Genomic DNA, 18,267 nt, shown 5'->3' with positions numbered 1-18,267 from the left:
TCACAGTTACGGCTCTTACTTGCACTGCAGAGGTTAAATTAATCGCACAGATACAGAACAGAAGATAGTTATTCTTATCACAACTCTCTACATAAACTGTATAAAAAGCGGGTTACGCGTTACTTTAAAATAACTAAAGTACCTAGACTTGAACAAGGGAGGGACTTAAATCTGTCTTAAAACATAAAAGATTATTGGTAGGCTTTTTTCTATGCTATTACAATTAATTATAACGTTAAATAGCAACCCAAAAAAATGTCAGACGTTGTGTATGTTGTTTGTTTTTGTATTTCTTATATGGACCATGTGTCCTGCTCTTTATTGTGTCGTTTTTAAGGTGAACGGTTTTGCTCACTTCTATCAAACTACAGTTAAAAACTTATTTCACAGCGCCCTCTGTCGACTACATATTAAAAAGCTATACCCGGAAGTTTAAGCCAGTAAAAATGAATGGAAGCACATTGGTAAGAAGAAAGAAATTGACCCAAACTAGATTTCCCTTTTGGGCATCTGGCTTTCACAACAAAACCAAGGTTTTCGAGATGTGGAGCTATGTTGGTTTTAATGATTTGCATTATAATTTATAATAATAAAAGTTACAAAACTAAATCAATACATCCCATCTCTAAGTAAGTTAAAGCTCTAATTAGATTAGATTTTGTCATGTATTATAATACAAGTATACATTTTTATGATTTTAAGTATAAAATTAAAAAAGTATTTTGACATTTGGCCAAGTTTAAGAAATGTCACACATTACCTTTGTGGAGATAATGCTTTTATTCTGGAGGATATCTGCCGGAAGTATTTATGTTGTTTCTACTGAGAAGAAGCGTGACTTTTGTCGCCTCGTGTCTGACAGGTTGGTCCAACTGCAGTTAGCAAGTTTAATACAACTAACTGTTATACTATAGTCACCTGCTGCTACGGCTCAACCGGGGGGGGCTTATCACATTAAAAAGTACCAGGATGACGGCTTAAAAGAAGCTCGTTATCTGTGGCTAACGTTAGCTTGTTGTTTGCCGTAACAACTTTTTAGCACCTCAACGCTAACTTAACCCTAGCCAGCTAACGTTGACTCACGTTAAGTTAAGGAGCATCGTTGCTTTTCCTGCAACAACGTCACAGGTTTATTTTCTTTGTTTAATTCAACCATCTTCTATGCAAACGTATGACTCATAGCAGTCCGCAATGTATATCTTTTTTACACGTAGAGTTAGCTTTGTAACAAATGTCTCACGGCTCAAAATGGCAAAATATGCATTAACGTCAGTAAGTTTAAATAACGATACTTCTCTTCCCCTCCAAGGGCTAAGTTACAAGTGCTCCAGCTGTGCTACACATCATCCAGGTATAGCTATACAGTCTGGTGAGGTGCAGCCCACAGCATGTCCTGCCAGAAAGGCGGGGCTGTAGAGTCAGGACTTAAACCCGCTGATTCGTCCACCTCTCACTCCGCTATGAACGATGGCGACGTCCTCGCAGTCACCATCGGAGCCACCGTGCCTACAGGGTTTGAGCACACTGCTGCAGAAGAGGTCAAGGAGAAAATTGGGGTCGATGCGGTAATCGGCAAAGATCGTGGTCGCATCTACTTTCCAATAACCACTGACAAGCTTTCCCAGGTAAGAATCCTGACATCAACGCATGCCCCTTTTCTTCAAAGTTGTTTCTCGCTGATAAATATCATGATATGCATAGACAAGTTGCTTTGTTGTGATATATATGTAGACATACTCAGCTTAGTCTTGGCACACTTTTGTTTTGTTCTTTAAATATCTAGGTCCATCTTCTGAGGTCTGTGGACAACCTGTTTGTGGTGGTTGAGGAATACGATCATTACCCATTCAAACAATCAAAGGTAACTTACAACCGGCATTGTTTTGTGGTAGCTGCTGTTCATTGTGATGGGTAATGAACACTACGTTTGTGTAGGAAGAGACGTTGATGGAGATGATGCAGCTTGCCTCCAAACTGCCCTGGACCGATGCCTTGGAGGTTTGGAGGCTAAATGGCAAATTAAAAAAGAGGAAAGGCTACCGCAAGGGAGGAAATGTCACAAAAGCCAAATCCAGTTGTGAGGTGGCTGATGCAACTGTGGATGACACGGCGCAGCAAGAGCTACCTCAGGCGGTGTCTGCTGCTGAATGCCAGACTAAAGCAGAGAGCACTGCTGCCACAGAGACCGGCACGACAGACTCTGAAGCGGCAGAACCTGCAGCTAAACTCATCAAGTTCCGTGTGACATGCAACAGGGCCGGTGATCGGCACAGCTTTTCTTCCAATGAGGCGGCCAGAGATTTTGGCGGGGCTGTGCAAGAGTTTTTCCAGTGGAAGGCGGACATGACAAAGTTTGACGTAGAGGTAGGCATCATTGTTCAGACTGGACGGACTCGAATCGAATGGCATCACACTAGCCAGACAATTGGCCAAGACAAACCCTTCCTGAACGGATGGATTTGCAAGGCTTGATGTAATGTTTGGTTCAAAGTGGAACAAAAGACAATAACAACTCCGCTGAGTAACATTTTCCAAGAACATTGGCTCTTGACAATTTGAAAATATGATTTTACAGTGATATCAATTTATGGACTACGTTTTATTGTTTGCTTATTCTGGATTAGCCTATATATTTGATGATTTGTTGACGAATAGTGAATTCTATGTGTTTCTGTGTTTCTAGCGGTTTACTAAATAGACAAGAATAACACTTCATCTGCTTCAAAATAGTTCCTGATCAATTTTTTGAGGAAATATGCAGGGTTACATTAATTATTACTTTCTAAATCTGCACTGTGTGTTCCTGAACTGTAGGTGTTACTAAACATACACAATGAAGAGATGGTGATCGGCATTGCTCTCACAGAAGAGAGTCTGCACAGGAGAAACATCAGTCACTTTGGACCCACCACTCTGCGGTCTACCTTGTGTTATGGCATGCTCAGGTAACTCTTCACATAACACCCAGGGAGTTAAAAAAAATATAGTTGAGCTTTTGCTAATATGTAAATCATTTAAATAATGTATTATATTTTTTTCTGTTGAGTAGAGGGTTGAACAGTTGCTCTGAAGATAACTATCCTGTACTCTATTTTCTGTTGACAGGCTTTGTAAACCTCAGGCATCGGATATAATACTTGACCCAATGTGTGGGACTGGAGCTATACCACTGGAGGTGAGACATTCTGTACCTGCACTACAACCTTATGATTTGTTCACATACCACAATATACAGTGTTTTATAGGATGCACCTTGTACTGAAACCCATCATTACACTCGCCACTGCCACGCAAGTATTCTGATGACCAACGTCACATTGTTTTCATGGGCAAACTGAACTTGAAGTGTCAAATGATCAGAGATGATGAATGTAAACGTGTTCATGTGCAGTTATTAAAAAAAGTCGTATTATGCTTTTCTTCTCCAGGGGGCCATTGAATTTAACAGTTCATTCTATGTTGCCGGCGACAACAATGACATGGCTGTTAACCGCACAGTGAATAATGTGTGTCACATCCAGAAACGGATGGCAGAGAAAAGCGGGTGAGAGGCTGCACAGCTGGACAACTCGAGAGGAGATGTTTTTTAATATTAAATTGTATAGATGATCATTATGATGATTTAAAACCCCCTTTTGGCTTGTTCCAAACAGTGCATCTGGATTGCCCATCGACACCGTGCAGTGGGATCTTTGCAATTTACCCATAAGGACGGGCTCTGTTGACATCGTCGTCACTGACATGCCCTTCGGCAAGAGGTACCATTATTACAGTGGTGGACACTTCATGGCTGATTAAACAGTATCTAGAAATGGCTCCATGTTTTAAGCCAGCCAACTGAATATAGAAATTTGAAGCCACGAGTTACAATCTTTCTGTTGCTTCCCCGTAGAATGGGCTCCAGGAAGAAGAACTGGGACCTTTACCCGTCCTGTCTGAGAGAAATGGCCCGTGTGTGCACACCAGGAACCGGGAAAGCTGTCTTGTTGACACAAGACAAGAAGTGCTTTACCAAGGTAACCGTATTCTCATGCAGACAACCGGGTTTCCAGTTAAACGCACACAACTTTATTACACAATGACTTCCAAATAAATCGCAGTGTGCTGATCCCAATTTTGCCAACTACCTTGTCTTTCTTGTAGTTGCCGATTGCTTAATCCGAATTTCTATCCTGATACACACCCGTTGGCAACAACTGCAATTTCCTGTAGCCTTGTTATTCAGAAAGAAGCACCTAAGTCACGCTACATGACTAATGGTAGAATAAAAGAAAGACATCCTTAATTAATCCTTAAGCATCACAGAAATTAGAAAGTGAGCGCATCATCAAAAATGGAGGCAACATACTTGGCAATATTCTTGGCAGCTCAGTACAAAGTATAAAACCTGCTGCAAAAGAAAGTAATTCTACAATGTGTTCATTTCAACGAAGTTGCTTTTTTTTTAAAGTTCACAGTACATCTTGTAAACCTTACACACTATCTGATAAGTCTCTCTCTGTATCTGTATACTTATCCCTTTTTCTTATGAGAAAATATCAAGATGACTTCTGTTTGTGCACAAACGGATCCAATTATTGTATTTGTCCGTTGTAAACCATCCACTATAATACGTCATTGATGGTCTATTTCACAATAGTGTAAACAAATCATGCACAAACACTTTTGCATGCTCATGTACCTTTTTTTGTGTTTATTTCACCAAACAACGGTAAATTACTTCAGTGTATCATGCCCCAAAAAATTTATTATTATGTTATTAGTATTGTTCATTAAATCATTAAAAATATATTTTTTTATTATAATACATGACTAAATCTAATCTAATTACAGCGGACTTTTAGTCTATTAGACCATGCTAATGGCTGTCTCGGATTCTTCTCGGACCGCGATGACGATTAACAGGTTGTGTGTTTATCAGGCTGACGGTCCTTGTTGATTCGTTACTTTGCACAAAACGGTATAGTTTAGTCTGGATGGCAAAAGTATTTGGTTGTTAACCAAAGTATTGGGGAAATTGTAATTGGTTGCCTTGGTGAAGTTAAGAAGATTCCCGGAGTCGTTTGTTATTTGGTTTAAAAAGATAATGGCAATCCTTCTGACACAGTAGCAGGGCGACTGGGTGAGTGGGGAGCACAATCGCCCTCCAATCAGAGGGTTGGCGGTTAAGTTATTGCTCCTGTAGCTGCGACTACAGTGCGTGAATATTAGTTACTGATGGGCTGTGTATGGCAGGTCCTGTCATCAGTGTGTGAGTGATGTTGAGTGGTCAGAAGACTAGTAAAGTACTAAACAAGTACAGTTGCTTTGGTCAAACTCAGTTTAAGGATAATATCATATTGGGACATGTTTTGTGGAACGGGCCATTGTTGGTTTTATTACCTCATTTGTAAATGCCAGCGGGATTCTTTTGTGTTTGTGCAGCTGCCTATCACGATTAAACATCCAAACTTGCTTTTCTACTTAAGTTCATTTGCAGAATCAATTTAACCTTTTATAAATAATCCCCCCACACTGGGAGGGATGCAGGTTTAACTCTTCTGACTCATGGAAAAAGACTTGAACCAGCTGTATTTGTCTGACCTCGGGGTTCTTGTTTTACACAAAACAAATGTCTCATTTGTCACTTTGCCCTCCTCTGATTGATGTTGTTTCCAGGCTATCTCCAGGATGGGAGGACTGTGGAAGAGGCTGCACACCGTTTGGGTCAATGTCGGGGGTTTACATGCTGGAGTCTACCTCCTCAAGCGGACCGGGGGCGTGTTTGGCCAAACTCCGGAAGATGTCTATGAATCAAGAGGGGCGGTTAAAGCTGGTGGGGACGAGACTGGCGACAAGGAGCTCTCTTGATTCACATCCTGTGTATAAGTTCTGCGTTTATATTTCAGGCTGTGGATGATCAACATTATTTAATGACATATATTGATAACTTTTTTTTATCCGTTCACGTTCTCTGGTCAAGTTGTCCAAGCAGTTTTTTATTTTTCATTTTGATTAAATGTCATAAATGGCTAACTGGAAAAAGAAAATATATGTTCATGTTCAGCAGCAGTTAATTAGTTTTTGCTTTGTTTGACTGAGGCAGTTCATATTGCTGTTCAGAAACACGCTAAAATAGTTTTAATAGCAATCCTCAGACCCGCTGAATCCACTTTGCAAGAACGTCTCGTTACCATGTTGGTCCAATTAATAAAGATTTAAACAGTGTCAGTTGATGTAAATATTCATCACATCATGCAAGTTAACATACAGGGATACAACCCAGAAGTTACAGCCCTTATTCTTTTTTTTTCTCATATTTTCTTTGAGTGGAGGAGACGGGAGACGGGAGCCTTCCCTTCTTTTCTATTAAGTTCTTACAGTGAGATTCTCTAGAATCAGTTTGTTTCACCTTCATTGCTCCATATCTGATGCGCTGACGTAAACATATACCACGGGATGGGACACGTGGGGGTGGAGTCGGGTATATAGTAAAAACGGGAAGTACAATAAGCGACGCATTCAGTGTTCGTGAACATTTGCATGCAGAGTTGTGACCTACATTCAATAATCCACTGCCTAAGCCTAAAAATGTTATGATGGGGTAAACAACAATACTGTGTAGTAATAACTAATGAATAGAAATAAACATGAAACAGACTACAAAGTTGACTCATTTAATTCTTGTCTTGATACAATGGAAAATGGTGCCATGTTTTAATTGATAAGCTGTAGATTAGATAGTTTATGCTATAGTTTAAGTACACACACACACATATTACATAACACACATGGTATTCAGGTGCACTGGACCAGAACAATCAAAGTGTGAATTATAGGTGCTGTGTACTTCCCTGATGGAGGACACCCGGATATAAAAATGAAAGGATGAGATTTGCCCTGAGCATGTTGAGACCGATGACGAGAGCCAACGCGGTGACGTAACTGTGAGCTCATAAAAGCCATGTGGAAGCTGACTGGAGCTCAGTGAGTCCGCGCATCGAGGAACGTAAACACACGAGATGATCTGGTCCTTGTTTCTGCTCGGACAAGCGGTCCTGTTTTATTTTATTCTCACACACAGATCGAGGTAAGCGAATGTTTGATTCTCTTGTGTTTTACTACAGTGTCATAACATTCGCTCCCTCTGACGCTGACGTTCTAGAATAACTGTGCTGTCGGTTGTGAAGTAAATCGGTGGATGATTTGAAATCTACTCTAGGCTTTACGTCTCGTAGTGTGTGGTTAGTAACATCGTGTTGGTCTCATTGTCGGCAGCTCGTTAATCCTCCAGTCTGAGAAATGTGGTTAAACTGCTGTTAAATGGCCCCCTTTGACGCTTTAACGCTTGTGTCTGTTTTCCTTTGAGGCAAATACAAATGACAATGAAGAGCAGCTTTTTTTTTAACAAAGTTAAGATGTATTCCTTTGACCATAAACTCATGATGAAAGTAATTAGGAGAAACACAGACTGCACTGACGTAAAGTATTGTTATATTAAGGGATAATCCCGTTCCCAATAACTAACTAAGTGGTTTATTCTTTATTGTTAAGTTATGTCCCCACCTTTAAAACCGTTCTGTCCGTAACGAGCCAAATCCCTTTTCTCATTTTTTGTTTATTTTTCTTAGATCCAAGCGTGATCCTCCTTTGGATAAGGGAGTTATCCCATGGTTAGGCCATGCACTGGAGTTTGGAAAAGATGCTTTCAAGTTCTTAAACCGAATGAAGCTGAAACACGGGGACATTTTCACAGTGAGTAGAGAATGATGCACTCATTCGTCTTCTCAGTAGATACTTAAATGTTCATTTGTACCTTTGAGGAGTTTATATTTGTTTAAAATGTTTAGCTTCAAAAAATGATTGGATTGAGAGGAACTTTCTGGAGATGTATTATTTTCATTATTATTATTATCAAATGGACGTTCAGTGGAGAAGAGAGAAGTCATGGGTGGTGAATAAGAATAATCTAGAATTTTTGCTTGTTTTTGTTTTCTGAATCCGATCTGGAAGAGTTTAAACGTACCTCTCCAAATATTACTGTGAAATACTTTCTTAAGATTGTGGAATATGTTGATTTTAATGTAACATGTTACAGATACAGTAACATCAAGAAGGAGTATCATGATAAACTCTGATTCTTGATCTGATTTCATCCTGAAACAAAACACTAAGTCTGTTGTGTATCGAATTATTTTCCAAGAAATGTTGTGTTCCCGGATTTTGTATTTATTAAAGAGTATTAAAACAATAATGTTTTTAAATAAATATTAAATAAACCAGGATGAATATTGCTTGTTTATAGACTGACAACATAATTGCAATATAAGATCAAATGAAATAAAACACATTGTGGTCTGTGTTTCTACTGAAACAGACGCACTCAACACATTATCTGTTCATATCTCAAACATTTGTCCCTTCGGCCCCAATGACGTACAGGTGCGTGTAGCTGGACGATATGTGACGGTGCTGCTGGATCCGCACTCGTACGACGCAGTGATCAACGACTCCGACTCCTTGGACTTCACGCGCTATGCCGAGGTGCTCATGGACAGGATCTTTGACCTGCGCCTCCCACAACACCAGCCGGCAAAAGTCCATGCATTGATGAAGAAGTACGCCCTTTATTTTTTGACATTGCACACTAAAAGCATGTAGTGAATGTTTTCAACCGTGTTTCATGTTCATGTAAAAGCGTAATTAGTTTGGTTATTTTTGAACAACACCCATTCTCTCTTGGGAAATGTATTTTTAGGGCTTCCTGTTTCCCTGTAGCTTGTTTCACATTTCACCTTTTAATGATCATCTGGCAGATACCAAAGAAAGGAGGGGAAACTCACACACTCGATGCGATCCCTTTTATTTTAGGGTTTAAAAGATTACGTTTGTGCCCACAGCGTTGTTTAGGTTGCAGCTGAGTTGTAGGTGTGCCCCTTGTGTCCCCTCCATTTATCAATGTGAAATGAATAGCATGTTAAGGCAGGTAATCTCTTCCACGATTTGTCACCGTTACGCTTCGTGATTTCAGGCATTTCTTGGGAGTGAATTCTGCCGCCGTGAACAGCACCACGAGCAGACACCTGCTGGCCTCGTTGGAAGCCGAGACTCACAACCAGAAAGACTGGAAGGACGAGGGACTGTTCAGCTTTTCTTACAGTTTACTCTTCAAGTACGAATGCAATCCCCCCCACCCCCCCCCCCCCCCCCCACCACCCACCCACCCACGCACATGCAAACGTGCACATACACACACACACCTAACTATGTTAAAAGATGCACTTATGTGACAAGCCTTCAGATAAACAGTTTACCCCGTGTCATTCCTCTGTTAGTAAACCCCGCGAGACAAATGTAGGCTGACTTCCTCTGACAAATGTTGAACGTTTTCCGGTTGAACACTTTTTCTTCACTGCGGACGTGACTCAAAGTGTAGCCGACGTTCATGAAATAGATCTATGAATATAAAATGAAATGGAGAATGTCACCCGCAAACAAAAGAGAGAAAATATCTGGAATGTGAAACAGCATTTGGGATAATGGGACCTGTGACATGGTGACATAAAGAGAGGCTCCACCTTGCGTGGGCCAGTGGAAAAATACCACTTGAAAGACGATCGCTTTTTTGTGCTTTTTCAAACGGGGAAACTTTTGGGGCTGATCATCTTTCCATCGAGGTAAAAGAATGCCCTTTCTCTGCAGGGTGGGGTACCTGACACTGTTTGGAGGAGAGCAAAACAACAACAGCACAGACCCCTTGAGTGTCTATGAGGAGTACAAGAAGTTTGATGGCCTGTTAACCAAAATGGCGAGGGGCACGCTGAAGCCAGGTAATGACTCTGTCAACAACTCACTCAATGAAAATGCTTTAAAATGTCATCCGTTCACTGATCTACTTCATAAACTAATCAGAAGATTCCATTCGACAGTTGTCTGATATTAATGGCACATCTGTCTGAACAGATCAAAATGCGTAATTTGTATTTTCAGTATTTACATTTGTTACTAATACAACATTGATTTGCTAAGATTTGTTTTGCAGTTGCCATGGCGAGTTTCGTTTATTTAGTCGCTGACATAGCGTCTGGGAGCCTTTTTTTTCAAACTTTCTTTTACTCACAATTAGTCATCAAAGTCCTGATCTATCTGGTCTTAGTAGTTCAGTGCACACAGGGTGTATTTCCCTCAGGCTTCATCTTTGTCATTGTTTACAATCGTATTGGTTCCACCGATTAAGCCGGCTTGTTATAACCCTACGCGCGCCTTCTTCATTCCTGCTTGTCATAAATAATGTTCCTCTCCCAATTATTTCATACAACACTTATCTCTCATCGCTTTGGTTCACATTGAGTTCTACTGGTTGTGTTGTGCGTGTAACTCTGTGACGTTGATCGGCGTGTGGGACAGAGGAGAAGAGGACGGCCCAGGGTGTCCGGCAGAGGCTGTGGGAGCTTCTGGCTCCAGCAGGTCGGACGGAGGACTCGGGGTCGAGCCCTTGGCTTCACGACTACAGGAGGCTCCTGCAGGAGGGTGGGGCCGATGAAGAGACGCAGGAGAAAGCTGTGCTGATGCAACTTTGGGCCACGCAGGTTAGTTAGACGTTGTGTGTGGTCTGCATAGAGTAGAGTTTGTAAGCTAAGGAAACCAGAATAATTCTTGGTTTGCAGATGGTTTTCCACTGATTAAAACAGCTCAGAATCTTCCCCCACGGTGCAGTACGCTTACTTAGCACATGAGTGTGCTGTTCACTTATGCTCACAGCAGGAAAATAAAATATCCTCTTAAAGCAGCGCAGTGTCTCTTGAGTACTTTTATCTCGTCATTAATATTTTGTGCCAAAAAAAGGGCAATATATAGAAATTCCCAGATATTTTCCCCTTTAACTACAGTACACACAGCGGACACAGATTACACAATCTCTCCTGGAATTGATTTGAATTGGTCATGACGTCTTACTCAAACTGTCTTGCCTAATGTCTGCCGGAGGAGTTTCTTGCATCAATGGTATTAATTATATGTCTACCTCACCGTTTGACCTACGCTGCAGGCGGCTTACTCATCCTTTTTGTAATTCGTTTCCGTGGTAGTCATAACTTTCCGTAATCATGCGGTCACTGTTTTTGTTTGCAAAGAACTAGTGAGATCATTCTGCATTTCATAACATACAAGGGACCTCTTGGAGAGTTAATGCTGTCTGGTGACAAACAGTGTTGTAATCGTGGTTATTATTGCATTATTACGTTCAAACAGTGAATCATTTAGAAGCTGTCCCCGCAGTGAGGTCTGTGATATATCTGCCAAACATTTGTATAATGTCTTGTTCTTGTGCTTCTTCTTGTGACATATTTTTCAAGTGGTGTTTTAAAGTGAGCATTGATTAAACTGTGCATTTACAGTCACATAAGAGGTCTTTCGATGGTGATTCACATTGGTAAAAAGTGTCCATAGTGTGCACTATTTGTTGTGTGTAACCTGCGCCTCGTTTGGCTGTAAAATAGCTGCACAGCTAGTCCATCTTTTGGATGCAGACATCTGACAGGGGACCTCTGTTCCCAAAGACGTTCCGCATTAAGTAAACCATCACAAGTGTGACTACCCAGAGCTTCGCTCCTTTCATCCCAGACACATAAAAGGAAGCTGTTCTATTTTCTACCCAGTACTTAAGATTTATTAGACCTTTTTATTGAAGTTGTGTTGAAATGTGTGCTTTGTTACAACTCGAACAAGAGATGTATGTGAGTGATAAGGTTTTTTTCTGATGTTCATGTTTGCTATTAACAAATAACCACATCTGCTGTCACTATGCAATGCCGGAACGAGAGGGACGACCTCATCATTGTCTTCACGTGAGCCTCTGTTTGTGTTCAGGGTAATATCGGTTCTGCTGCATTTTGGCTCTTGGGCTACTTATTGACAAACCCTGAAGCTCTGGCAGCTGTGAAAAGGGAGTTCAGCAGGATGTCAGAAATGAAAACCTCACCGCTGGACAGAACTATGGACACGCCTGTGTTTGGTGAGCCCTGTTCCCAGCTTTGATCATGAATAATACACAATATTTACAGATATACTGGAAAAAAATGCTCTTCTGTTGTTAATAACAACATTGATTCCTTCCCCTCCCCAGATAGTGTCTTGGATGAGACACTGAGACTCACTGCTGCCCCCTTCATCACCAGAGAGGTAGTACAGGAAAAGACTCTCACCATGGCGAATGGCCAAGAGTACCTGCTACGGAAAGGAGACAGGGTGTGTTTGTTCCCCTTCAACAGCCCTCAAATGGACCCTGAGATTCACCACGAGCCACAGGTTTGTTGTCTTGTAAAAAAAAAAAAAACTTCCTTCCTTCCTTTCTAGCAGATGTTGTATTACTTGTCTTTAGGACTACTAGGAGGACAAGTGAGAGGGCAAATATCAGTGGACCATTGAGGCATAATCTGAGCACGGGAGCAGAAACAGGGCTAATAGCCGTGGGAAGGACATTGCAGTTAAGCAGAAATAGGAAACTATTGTCCACTAGCAATCAGAGAAACAAACAGTTTGATGAAGCAACATTTCATGAATGAATATGTCTTCACTAAATGTGTTTTCCTTTTTAGAAATTCAAGTATGACCGGTTCCTTAATCAAGATGGATCACTGAAGAAAGATTTTTATAAGAGAGGGAGGCTGCTGAAATATTACTCAATGCCTTGGGGTGCAGGGACCAATGGCTGTGTGGGAAAGCAGTTTGCCATCAATACAATCAGACAGTGAGTGTCCTATTGGTTAAGGCCTCAAAATGTTGCCGTTCATTGTGGTTGGAGTTTTCTAATTGACGATTGACAATTGTGTGTTTACTCCTCAGGTTTGTTTACTTGGTGTTGACTAGCTATGATATGGAGCTTTGTGACCCAAATGCTCGGATGCCGGCGGTAAATGCCAGTCGTTATGGATTTGGGATGCTTCAACCGGAGGGGGACTTGCCTGTCCGATACAAACCTAGAAACACAAACTAGGTGTTTTTAAAAAACAAGTTATGCCCATTTCAACATATGCACATTGTTTATATTGTCACTATGCCTTTTTTATTTTGTATTTATATTAATATTATATATTTTATTATTATTTTTGTATTTATCAATAAATATAATCAACACATTGTGTACAATGTTGGGTCGTCAAATTTTTGTTTCGGGGTAAAAAGATTGGGGACTCAATTATTGTCATATAAATGGTCATGCTGTTATTTTGTTAGTCAAACTAATGATAAGACCGTAAGATTTATTCTTCACAAGTTGCCGATTTTAGGGTCGATAAGAAGTTCAGCTTTGGAGGATGGTTATATGTTGGTAAAGCATTAGCTTAATAGCCTGCCTGTACTGTAGACAGAGGTGGCCACACATCTGTTACACTGACGTGTCTCCTGTTTGTATAGTGAAGCTGAGTGGAAAGTTTAGATTTATATATCGTTTTGAAAGCCATGGATCACTTATTAGGAGAAGAATCAATATTGTACGTAGATTGTACATCTGCCAGGGATTGAACCTTATTTCTACTCTTTTAAAAATTAAAGAGTTAAGGGACAATATGGATAACAATCAGCTCCATTAAATGCAGCCTCACTATAATTGTGTGGATCATCTAATAGTTTTCTCACTGTGTGCCATGGGCAGAGCCTAATTATATATGTACTATTGCACAGACTTATATCAGATGTTATGATTTTTGGTTTACATTTGAGTGTGCATTTCATTTTTCTTATCATTCTGGGAATCCAGGGGAGAAAAAGATCCTGATATTCTCAGGAGGCTTACCATTGCAGTCGATCTGTCTCCAATGGAAGGGTGAATTTATTGATTTATGGTGTGTTCAGTGGCCTTAATTGACGTTGCTTGTACTACATTAGTACTGTATTTGGTGCTCTTTTATTGGCTACAACTTTATGAATATAATTATACTTGTCCACCGACAAGGAGTGGAAGACAGCTATTTTGCTTAATGTTCTCTATTGTCCTTGTAAGTTACATGCTAAGTCCTGTTTTAATGTTTTATAACAGATATTTATGTTTGGAACAACCTTCATCAAAGCTTTGCAGTATTCACTATGGATGTATATAACATTTTCTAAATTCATTAACAAAACGTTGTGGCCAAACATCTTTCTTCTAACACTGTTAGCCCCACAGCACTGAGATACCACGTGGATGCACTGAGCTGTGGCTCACTGGCTCTGTGAGGGTTAAACTCGCACAGGCAGCATCCAGTGCGTGAAATCAGTCCGCTGCAAGATCTCCTTCACATTCACCGGCCAGCACTCACTCTCATTGCGTGGAGGTGCCGAGGAGGATTCCCGGGCACTGGCGACAGTCACCTCGTTGTATCGCCCCGGCAGGGCTGGACGGGGTGGAGTGAACACGGTGGTACACAGTTATGTATCCCAACATGTCGCCGTGTAGCTTGTGATGCCTAGACCAGCTCCGGGCAGAGCACCGGACAAATTTTACACGATTGCACAAACGATGTTGCTGATTTCCATCCGTGAGGTGAATTGGAATGACCGGAGACACGTATGCGTAAATGTGACTTTATTGTTCGCATGTCAGATTTCATCTTTCGAGGCTGCAACTCACTTTGATTTCCGTAAAGCCACAACAGGAACAGTGAGATCGGGTGAAAAGGATCTTAATTTGGTACATGTACCTTTGCCGAAAAATGAATTGTAACAAGCGTGAATCACCGGAGCTGATGGAATTTTTGCCCAGCTTACTTTAAGAACAGTAAAGTTACACTCAAAATCAGACGGGTTGATAATGTTTTATTGGGGTGTAAATCAAAGTTGATAATTTGCGTTAGAATATCAGTCCATTTTACGAACAGTAATAACAACAACCACACGATCACATGAGCTGTTCTCGATCACGCGCCTCTGAACCCGGATGGATGGCTGTTCCGCACAGAGCTGAGACGTTTCAGTACCGCAGTCCGCCGGGAGCCTTTCAGCACCGGACAGCGCTCACCAGAGGAGTCCAGTTACCGGCTCTCATCCTCCTCTGCCCCTCTAAAAGCTTTTTACAATACACACATATATATGCATACATTTTGTTCTCTGATGAGTGGATACATTGCATATAGGACACCAGCACTGGCTGTTCAATAGTGTTTCAATATTTTCTCTTTTTTTTGTTCTTGTGTTACAGCCACATGAAGAAACAAGGAGGGTGGGGGTGGGAGCTGATGTGGTCATCTACAGCACCGCCTCTTCTTTTCGACCAGGTTTAATCTTCCATTCTTTTCAAGGGATCGAGAGACTTGAGTGAAGATGATCAAAACGGAGTCTCAGTCGGCCACCTCGCTGCCACCGGATTCCATGGACATCATACACAGGCAGACCCACATCCGCCGAGTGAGGCTCAACGTCGGGGGTCTTCTCCACGAAGTCCTGTGGAGGACGCTGGACCGCCTGCCCCGCACCCGTTTGGGTAAACTGAGGGACTGCGACACCCATGACTCTATCATGCAGATATGCGACGACTACAGCTTGGGGGACAGCGAGTACTTTTTCGACAGACATCCCGGCGCTTTCACCTCCATCCTGAACTTCTACCGCACCGGGAAGCTTCACATGATGGAGGAAATGTGCGCCCTCTCGTTCAGCCAAGAGCTGGACTTCTGGGGCATTGACGAGATCTACCTGGAGTCCTGCTGCCAGGCCAGGTACCACCAGAAAAAGGAGCAGATGAACGAGGAGCTGAAGAGAGAGGCCGAGAATATGAGCGAGAGGGTCGGAGAGGAGTTTACAACCACGTGTTGTTCCGAAAAGAGGAAGAAGCTCTGGGACCTCTTGGAGAAACCAAGCTCATCATTTGCTGCTAAGGTAATGTCCCGTATACAGCCACCGGAAGATACTCCTATTAAATCAATGATCTTAACTCTGTGTGCTATCCTGACTGAAGAAAAGTTGCTGTTTTTACTGAAAAGTCTGTTTAAAAGCCTTTTTTGTCGGGGAATTGGAATTGGTTTCAATCAGATTGCTGCGAGAGAACAGTGTGTGCTCAATGCCCATGTTGTCCTTGCTAGCATTCCTCTAGAGAGCCTATAAATCACTCCCCTGGGGGGTTTGCCTCTAAAAGTGGCTTTATTTAAAGGCCAGCAGCTTTAAGGTTTTTCTTAATCAGTTCACTACAGTGATGGAGTCGTATACTGTTTGGTTTGTGCTCGTATCACTGGTGTTGAAAAGGGATCAGTTGAGAAAAGGAGATGCACCAATCAGGATTTCATTTGAAACATGTGCTAATCATTTTGAGGGGTTCAGTCAACTGACATATTTAATACTAACATTCTTGACTGTTACTTACTTAGTCACAAATCTTTGGTGTTTTAGAGCAGAGGTCAAACCCGCTTTAGGGTGCGTTAGGGGTGTTTTAACTTTTGTTAAGTGGTGTGCTGCAATATAATATCACATTACTGTGCAGTCAACAGTCTTAATATCTATTTAAAGAGTTTTACAAAATTTGAATATTATTCCAAGAAATATACTTAGTAGTTTATCTCATATCTCTTTTTTATTGTTGAGTAAGAATGAATCAATTACAATGATATTATAGCGCTTTTAATCCCATGGTTTTAGTCAACAACATCTCTTAGCTTAGACATAAATTACAAACAGAAAGGAGCATATTCTTATGAAGTTTGTGTTTTGCAGACTTTAACCTAAAAGGCTTTTGACACTTGTGCACTCTGGGAATTAGAGTTCTTGCCTCCTAAAAGCCTTGCAGCATTCCCTATTGCCGCTGAAGCTTCGGTCCACAACCGGACACTGAGCTACAAAAACTGACACTTTGAACTAATTGGGAGAAAACTTCTCAGTGAGTCCAAGACAGCCATGACTAGAGGCGGTTAACTGCCCCTTTCGCCACATCAGATATGCCCGATTTACTTCACTCTAATCGCTTTGCTTGGCTGTTTGCAAAGAGAACTCGACGTAGAAAGTCAGTGGCAAACACGCTACGATGTAAGAAGAGATGGACACACACCGTGACCAGCCATTAGAGAAGTACTCAAACATGTGACTTTCCGGAGACCACTGCCTGCAAAACGCTCTCCTTGGGGCCAGAGTAGTCGTGCTGCCCTCCAGCGCTCTCTCACAGCGCCGGCACCCGAGGAGACACAGCCGTCCTGGGATTTTATGGTCTCTGTTTTTCAGTAGTGGCTCTGAAGAAACAGAGCTAAGAGTTTCGTCTGTGAACTTGTGTTCTTTTGAAAAAGCTGTTCTCTTACTGTATTTGTTTCTGTGTTTATTCTACAATCAGCCAGGCATTTCATCCAACTATCCATTCCAGTGTATTTTACATGTTGTTATCAAGGAGTGCAAGGAAACTCTTGCATTGCGTTTTAAATAGCCATAAATTAAAGTAAGGAATGCCAGTTTCACAGCTGCCGGACTGACAGCATGCAATGTATCGTCAAGTGGTCTTCTAGAGTCTCTAGGACAGTTTGACAAATGAGTGTCTCCGTCTCTTCCTCGCTCTCCTTTCACTGGATCTCCCTGTTCCTGTTGTGTTCTATTGTACTCTCTCCTCATTATTCAAGTCCAAATAAACAAATCAGCATTAACACTCTAATTACAGTACACATTCCTAAACTGGAAAGAAATCCATGAATATATATTTGTTATTCATCTAAGTCAGAGGTTTTTAAAGTTGGCCTCCCCGGGGGATGTTGCGGGGTGGGGTGGGGGGGGGGTTACATTAGTAATCACAATGAGGCCTGCTGTCTCTGACTTTGTACATTGTTGATATAACTGCAGAGACATAATAGCTGTATCCTCATATTCAAGTCTCATGGAGAACCATTTTTCCATCTTTTTGAAGTCAGCTCTGGGGCTGAAGGATCACTCTACATTGTCTGGGGTACCAGATACTTTGTGTCCCAAGAACAATTGTCATAAAAAAAATAGAATACTTAAAGTTTTAATATGCGCAGCATGTTTTCCCATTTCTATTTCTACTAATGTTTAAGTCATGATATCTATATTGTTTGGTTTTTGGGCTTCATATGAAGATCTTCATTGTGCAGTCTCAACCGAGAAGCTACATTAGCATTATCGGAAAATGCTTTTGATACAGTGTAGAAACACATGATTAGAAATTTACCTATTAGGAAGTACTCACCCACCCCAGTGGCTGCTAATCGATAGAGAAAATCTTCCCATTTGCATAGAGGAAGAGGAAGATTAAATTGTTTGTGTGTCGGTGAGAGTTTGTTCCACATGCATCTCATTTGCTACGCAGAAACAATTTCTTCAAAGAGT

General features: G+C 41.4%; 3 protein-coding genes across 4 annotated transcripts in view; all 3 read left to right on the top strand.

The window, feature by feature from the left end:
- Positions 1-790: 790 nt before the first annotated feature.
- thumpd3 (THUMP domain containing 3) lies at positions 791-6,646 on the top strand. 2 transcript variants are annotated; one of them, XM_037448189.2, is made up of 10 exons: positions 791-862; positions 1,310-1,625; positions 1,784-1,861; positions 1,936-2,364; positions 2,815-2,945; positions 3,106-3,175; positions 3,429-3,544; positions 3,654-3,758; positions 3,893-4,016; positions 5,659-6,646. In XM_037448189.2, exons 2-10 carry the CDS (start codon positions 1,389-1,391, stop codon positions 5,848-5,850), a joined length of 1,482 nt encoding a protein of 493 aa, XP_037304086.1. In that variant the 5' UTR covers positions 791-862; positions 1,310-1,388; the 3' UTR covers positions 5,851-6,646. The 2 variants fall into 2 exon arrangements, with proteins under 2 accessions (XP_037304086.1, XP_037304087.1); XM_037448190.2 differs by lacking the exon at positions 791-862 and adding an exon at positions 870-1,128.
- A 290-nt stretch (positions 6,647-6,936) lies between these two features.
- LOC119229980 (prostacyclin synthase-like) lies at positions 6,937-13,091 on the top strand. The gene is made up of 10 exons (XM_037490886.2): positions 6,937-7,069; positions 7,611-7,734; positions 8,422-8,597; positions 9,011-9,151; positions 9,682-9,809; positions 10,387-10,568; positions 11,848-11,992; positions 12,104-12,285; positions 12,576-12,727; positions 12,823-13,091. The coding sequence occupies exons 1-10, from the start codon at positions 7,002-7,004 to the stop codon at positions 12,971-12,973; spliced, it is 1,449 nt and encodes a 482-aa protein (XP_037346783.2). The 5' UTR covers positions 6,937-7,001; the 3' UTR covers positions 12,974-13,091.
- Positions 13,092-14,207: 1,116 nt separating this feature from the next.
- The window catches only part of LOC119194077 (potassium voltage-gated channel subfamily B member 1-like), a 29,523-nt gene continuing 25,463 nt past the window's right edge, over positions 14,208-18,267 (top strand). Inside the window, exons 1-2 of the mRNA XM_037448143.2 lie at positions 14,208-14,500; positions 15,155-15,831. Coding sequence (XP_037304040.2) covers positions 15,277-15,831 — 555 coding nt within the window. The 5' untranslated portion in view covers positions 14,208-14,500; positions 15,155-15,276. The remainder of the gene's footprint in view (positions 14,501-15,154; positions 15,832-18,267) is intronic.

This window comes from Pungitius pungitius, chromosome 8 (assembly GCF_949316345.1).
Source record: "Pungitius pungitius chromosome 8, fPunPun2.1, whole genome shotgun sequence".
Taxonomy (NCBI): Eukaryota; Metazoa; Chordata; class Actinopteri; order Perciformes; family Gasterosteidae; genus Pungitius; species Pungitius pungitius.
This window is presented reverse-complemented; position numbering and strand designations above follow the sequence as displayed.